Below are 6,583 nucleotides of genomic sequence, written 5' to 3'. Positions count from 1 at the left end.
AATGAAGGGGGACACGGCACTTAGTAGAAGCATATGGCTCTCTCCATATGCGCATGATCTAGAAGCTGCCCCTATCCATAAGAAACCTATACTAGCCAAAGCCATGAATATGAAAGGGTTCAGTACATGGTTTGAGATGTGGCATGCCGAGAACAAAGAATGGAAGCCGTTAGAGCAAATAGTTCCTCAGTTTCAATTGATAGAAAAGGAGGAAGAATTTCTGGCGACAACCATGCAATCATTGAAAAATCCTTGGCCAACAACACTTGTAAACTTAGGGGACTCCATCCTCAAAGACATAGTCTGTTTAGGGAGCAAGGCATTGTGGAATTGTAGGAAAGCTAAAGACTACAAGGGAGCTTCTCCCAGCACTTTGATGATGCGTATGAGATCTAGAAGCTGCCCCTGTCCATAGGAAACCTACACTAGCCAAAGTCATGAATATGAAAGGGTTCAGTACATGGTTTGAGATGCAGGATGATGAGAACAAAGAATGGAAGCCGTTAGAGCAAATAGTTGCTTAGTTTCAATTGACAAAAAAGGAGGAAGAATTTATGGCGACAACCGTGCAATTGCTGAAAAATCCTTGGCCTACAACACTTGTAAACTTAGGGGACTCCACCCTCAAAGACATAGTCTGTCTAGGGAGCAAGGCATTGTGGAATTGTAGGAAAGCTAAAGACTACAATGTAGCTTCTCCCAGCACTTTAGTGAGGATCAAGGATAGATGGGCCTAATTGTGCTCTATGGCTAGAGTATCACATGGAAGGGAAGAGCAATGACAATTTGGAAGGCAATTCCATATTTCAGGATTAACCTTATGAGGTGGAGAGTGACGATAGCCATTAAGGTCCTGTTTGGCTAGATGGAGTAGAGTCTCCCCTATGTGCCCTCTATGCAATATGGCTGAAGAGAATGAAAAACATTTGTTTTGGGATTGTCAAATGGTGACCCCATTGTGGAAAGCAGTTAGAAGATGGCTTAAAGCCTTAAATATGTAGTATGAATTTGGCTTCACAAGGGCATTCTTTGCTGACCAGGGGACCTTGGATGTAGCTAGTTGGGACTTAATTAGTATAGTAAGTGGAGTTGTATTGAGACACATATGGTGTAGACGAAATTTGTTTGTTCTTTACACATAAGGGAGGGGAAAACGTGAACAAACTGTTACACAATTAAAGCAAGAAGTATTAGCTGCTTTACAAACCCTTAGTTTGGATCTAGTGGCTTTTCTTTAGAAAGCTTATCAATATAAGGCACGTTGCACCTATATGATGCTGTAATCCTTTTTCTTTACCATATGAATATCACACATTCTTTATAAAAAAATTGGAGCTCACCTATGTTTGTTGGGCAACGGTGCGACCCGGCAGCTAAAAGGCTCGAGGATTAAAAAGAACTCTCGGATTAGATTTAGCTTTAGAAGGTTTGGTTAAAATTAGCTTTAGAAGGCATGCTGAATACGACGGCATTAATATCTAAATTAGCTTTCACAAGTCACAACGATAAGAATTTGGATAAACTATAAAAACGAATGCTTAAAAGAAAAGAGAAAGCCACGATTATAAGCATCCTTTTGTTCGTACAGGAGATTCTATTGCTTGTCTGTGAACGCCATCGCCATCGCCATCGCCATCGCCATCGCCATCGCCGGGAAAGGGGAAGAGAGAAGACGTCTTCATCGCCGTAGCGGACCTGTAAAGAAGGCTCTTCTTTATCTCTCTTGCGCTTGTAGCAGGTCAAAACTGTAAGCTTCCTGTGTCCATCTGTCTCGCCTTTTCAAATTTCACAAGAAAAGAATGAGAGGAAAAGAAAAAAACGTTGCTGTACGGGTCGCCTTGCCTCGTACGCACGGCTCTGTGTGTGTGTGTGTGTGTGTGTGTGTGTGGACCAGAGTTCGGGCTTCGATTCTCAGGCTTTTCTCGTACTTAAAGAAAGGATCTGAAAGAGAAAACGAAGAAGAAGCCTACCACAGGGTTGGAAGAGCCTTTTGAGCTGTTCAGCACCTCTGTAGGTACAAAAAATTAGGGTTTTCGTACCGTGAAGTCAGGCCTGTCTCGTAGAGTTAGCCTTGTAGGTAATAGGGATTGATAGATATAGCACTGCCAGTGGGGGAAGTTAGCTTCCCTCTTGCTGTTCAGTCACTGTACATGACATAGGCCTAATTAGGGTTCCCAGTACATAGGCCTAATTAGGGTTTTCTGTACATAGCAGAGACTCATTGTTTGCAGATCTTTTTTAATTTGATATTACAGGGATCGCTTTCACGCAGCCGTCAGTTGGAAAAATTGTCCCTGTCTGTCACATCGTAAGACAATTATAAAAAAGGGACAGACGGTTTTTTATCTGACATATCATTGGTAAAGCCATAGCTAAGGGTTTCATTAGAATTAAAGGAGAAGAAGACGGGTGGAGCAACGAGCTCCCCTTATCCGTTTTGACAGTGGAATTCGGAAGGCCTTCCTATTTGGAGCACGAGACACAATAACGCTCTCTGCGCCTTGCCCTGCTGACATTGGAATCGTCCCACTCTCAATTCAGACGTCAACAAAGGACAATTGGATCTTTTTGGTCCATCCCTCTAATTCGCGGAACGGGTGGGTGTGGTTGTCACGTACATCCATAGCTTGAAACAGACATCTTCTGCGGGAGCTTGATCCAACTGGCAGGATTTTTGTGCTAGATCCATCCAAAAAATCTTTCAAGTATACGGAAGTTCCATAAAGAAGAGAGCAAAAGTTTGCAGAGAAGACCACTTCCTAGCAGGACACACCAAGGCGTAGATTGGTAAATCTCATCTCTTCTTTTGCCATTTGATCACCCGTCTTCTTTCTGTCCTCACCTCATGTTGTTATATTAGTAGGTCAAAAGATATTCCTAGTATGCTTGAGATTGAGCCTGTTCCTGGTCTGGCTCGAGCCCTTCCTCCTTCAGTTGCTATGCGAGAAGTGCACAGAGCACACACACATACACAAGGACATACATGCACACACAGGATTGCATGCACACACTTGTATGCACAGACACGGGTGCATGCTCATCCACGCACACACATGCACAGACACATTCTCTGCTCCACATCTTTCCTTTTGTAGCTGCTTTGGAATTTTAGTTTAATTCTCTCTCTGACATCTGACATTGGAGGAACTTGTCATGTATCAGTGTTTGGGTTTCCTGATGACTGAGCTCACTCCTAAGTGGAGGCAAGCCCTGCTTCGCTTCCTTTTCAAGATCCGCTCCTGGGTTGTTATTCTTCCTGCTTCTGAAGTTGAACTCTTTGAAGCCCAGAGTATAGAACACATTTCTTCCTCCTCCCATATACGCCCTGATTGTTCCATTCGCAGAACACTTTCCAAATCCCGGAAGGTGGGTGCTTGTATCTCTGCCAATGGCACCATATACTTGGTGAAGACTAAACAAGAGGGCAGGAAGGATCTTCTCACAGGTGGTAGTGGGCGAAGGTCCATCAAATTGAGGAGGAAAGAATCAAAGAAGTTTGTCGTGAATGCATCTCTGCACAGGGTGCCTCGCAGATTTTCTGCAAATGGTGGAAGTGATGCAGCTTCTTTGTTTACAAAAAGAGGGCTAAAAGGAGTAAATCAAGATGCCATGATTGTGTTGGAGGTATGTTATTCTTCATTAATTTGGCATAATTCAAAGTTGAGAGCATGTGCAAAAGTAAGATTCTGGTTTAGTATGACATTTAGACTATGCATAAGTTGTTAACCTGCAAAAGTTTCCCATGCAGCTAAGCTGTATAGTCCAAGTTAGACATGTGTTTCAACATTTATCTCTTGTTCTTGGGGTTGTAAGGAGATTGGCATATGTGTCTTTACACACTCTTCCAATTCTGTTCTATACCTGGGGGAGTTCCTGTGGACATGAGTTCGCTTTGTTACCTGATCCAAATATACATTGCTGCAGAATTTTACTGCTCGAGCAGATACAGTCTTCTGTGGAGTATTTGATGGGCACGGGCCAGATGGGCACCTTGTTGCACGGAGTGTCCGAGATGTGCTTCCGGAAAAGCTAGCATCTTGTTGGCAGTCTTTACACCCCTTGCACAAAGAACCCTCATTGTCATCTGACTCAGGCATTCCCTCAAAGGCTGCTGGTGATCCTCATATAATAACTGCATGGAAGGAGGCATTTTTGAATGCATACAAGTTAATGGACCGAGAATTGCTCGTAGATGAGAAGGTGGATTGTATGTCTAGTGGGACCACTGCAGTGACACTTGTCAAACAGGTTTTCACAAGCTGTGCTTATAGATTACTGAATTTGAGTTGGACCTTTGTTGAAGTTCACTGCTTATGGTTTTGGTTTTGGCCTGCAGGGAAATGATATTTTCATTGGTAATGTGGGAGATTCACGAGCTGTTTTAGGGATGATAACTGATGATAATTCGATGATGGCTTTGCAGCTTACTATTGACCTAAAGCCCAATCTACCAAGTAAGCTGCATGCTGAAGAATAACTGACTGATTCTTTTGTGTGTTTGGTTCACAGTAACTATTGTGATGTGCCTGGATGTCTCTCAATGAGATGCTGTGCTCCTTTCCTGAGAATCTAAATTTTATTGATAATGCAATTCAGAGGAGGCTGAGCGGATTAGGAGACTTAAAGGTCGAGTGTTTGCTTTACGTAATGAGCCCTTGGTGAAAAGGGTTTGGCTTCCACATCATAATACCCCGGGCTTGGCAATGGCAAGGGCACTTGGAGATTACTGCTTGAAAAATTTCGGTGTAATTTCAGAGCCTGTGATTACTTACCGAAGATTGACGAAGAAAGACAAGTTCATTGTTCTTGCTACAGACGGGGTATGGGACATATCTTTTATGCTGAGCTTATGCATGTGTGAGTTTGTAGAAATTGCATGTTATAAGGTTATGGACTTTTAGCTTCTGTGAGTTTGGAGTAAAAAGTGGAAGTATGTTGTCTATTCTTTAAGTCTGTTTTAAGACCATGGCTGTATGTACAGGTATGGGATGTCTTAAGTAATGAGCAAGTGATCAAGATTGTAGCAACAGCACCAGTCAAATCTCTTGCAGCAAAAGCAGTAGTGGATGCTGCAGTGAATGTGTGGAAATCCAGGCATTCAACCTCCAGAGTAGATGACTGTGCAGTTGTGTGCTTATTTTTGGATGAATGCTCCATTGTTCGTAGTGACTCTACTATCACAGGAGGTTTACAGGTCTTGCAAAAGTCCACTGAAGAGATGTCAATTCTTCTAAATGGTGACAGGGTCCTGTTTGACTCTTCTCCAGCTGAAGATAATCTCCAACTTCTGACAAACCTGTGTCAAGATCTCAAAGACACAACTTTGGCTGATGAAAAGAAGTCCAAAAAACGAAAATTGCCTGCTCAACCCATGGATACAGAAGATGAGAAAGAACAGCTAGAAGGCACACGGGCCAGCAAATTGGTTAGTATACTGAAGGTAGCTCAGGAATATACTTGAGAAATTGACCATGTATTATCAGATATGCTGAACATACACAGTAGTGAATTTGGGAACTTTGCTAATAAAAGACATGGTCTCAGGATTTTGGGTTTGGGAAGGCATGGGAATGTTGTGGCATGGAATGTTTGTAGCAGTGTACAGTGCAGGCAGCTACTCCAGTGCCAGATCTTGTCTAGTCTCAGTGGTTAATTTGCTGCTGAGACTGTTGGTCAGGCAGAATAGGCCTGAGCCTGCTTTTACTGCAGATTTAGGCGCTGATGATAGGACACATCAATTGCAAGCTCATCAAGCAGGCTATTACGTGTCCTTGAAGATTATTACTGTCCCAATTTTCATAAAATAGTTTGTTGGTGAGTGATGGGATTCCAGCTATTTTTATATGAGACTCATTGTCACATGTATCTCATCTCTGTGCTGCACATTTTGCTCAAAGGTTTGTTTCCTGGTAGAGAATCTAGTTAGCGTCTTGTTTATGACAGTTGGAATTGTATTGATTATAGTATATACAATTTGGTGACTAGCTTTTGCGACTTGACTTTTTATCTTTGATTGCCATGTGCTTGGGTTTAAGATGGGAACCTCAATTTCAAGCTCTTTTTATCACCTTGTGTACATAATGCACATCTGGTTATCCCAACATCTGAGCAATTCCATTGTCCACAGAGAGTACACATTCACATGTCAGCCTGAGCTGAGCAGTTAATCAGAGCATTATGCAATAAAGTGGAGAGGCCTCGTGTTCAACTTCAGTGATGTGCAGTGGTGTATGTGCCTGTTCTTTATTGTTAATGGCCAGATTGCAGATGTAGAACTGAAACAAATCCAGCCCTTTAGAGGCTGATTCTAAGGGGGGGTTAAGTATAATACACAAGTATGTCAATGTTGGGGAAGTTGATCTAGCGTTATCCTTGATTAAACCACATCTGATTGAACTCTTTGATCAAACTCAGGACTTAGGTCTGAAACCTCAAACACTAGTTTGATGCACGTGCACCAAGCTTAGAAGAGTTAACTTGTCCACCAATCTCAGAAGAGTTGACTTCCAAGCTTAGAAGAGCTAGGTTAACATGCTCTGAGAACAAAAGAGCTAGGTTAACATGCTTTGCAATGCTGGAGAAG

The 6,583-nt window shown here is 42.5% G+C and overlaps 1 protein-coding gene across 3 annotated transcripts; it reads left to right on the top strand.

Moving 5' to 3' along the window:
- The first annotated feature begins 1,608 nt into the window (after positions 1 to 1,608).
- On the top strand, positions 1,609 to 5,994 carry LOC148019844 (putative protein phosphatase 2C 74). 3 transcript variants are annotated; one of them, XM_087700048.1, is made up of 7 exons: positions 1,609 to 1,738; positions 2,256 to 2,787; positions 3,163 to 3,624; positions 3,925 to 4,248; positions 4,337 to 4,454; positions 4,597 to 4,820; positions 4,982 to 5,994. In XM_087700048.1, exons 3-7 carry the CDS (start codon positions 3,178 to 3,180, stop codon positions 5,459 to 5,461), a joined length of 1,593 nt encoding a protein of 530 aa, XP_087556174.1. In that variant the 5' UTR covers positions 1,609 to 1,738; positions 2,256 to 2,787; positions 3,163 to 3,177; the 3' UTR covers positions 5,462 to 5,994. The 3 variants fall into 3 exon arrangements, with proteins under 3 accessions (XP_087556174.1, XP_087556175.1, XP_087556172.1); XM_087700049.1 differs by lacking the exon at positions 1,609 to 1,738 and having other exon boundaries at positions 2,785 to 2,907; XM_087700046.1 differs by lacking the exons at positions 1,609 to 1,738; positions 2,256 to 2,787 and having other exon boundaries at positions 2,824 to 3,624.
- The last annotated feature ends 589 nt before the right edge of the window (positions 5,995 to 6,583 follow it).

Source organism: Lygodium microphyllum, chromosome 19 (genome assembly GCF_053477565.2).
Source record: "Lygodium microphyllum isolate KBCC chromosome 19, Lygodium_microphyllum_v1.1.10, whole genome shotgun sequence".
In the NCBI taxonomy this organism is placed as follows: Eukaryota; Viridiplantae; Streptophyta; class Polypodiopsida; order Schizaeales; family Lygodiaceae; genus Lygodium; species Lygodium microphyllum.
This window is presented reverse-complemented; position numbering and strand designations above follow the sequence as displayed.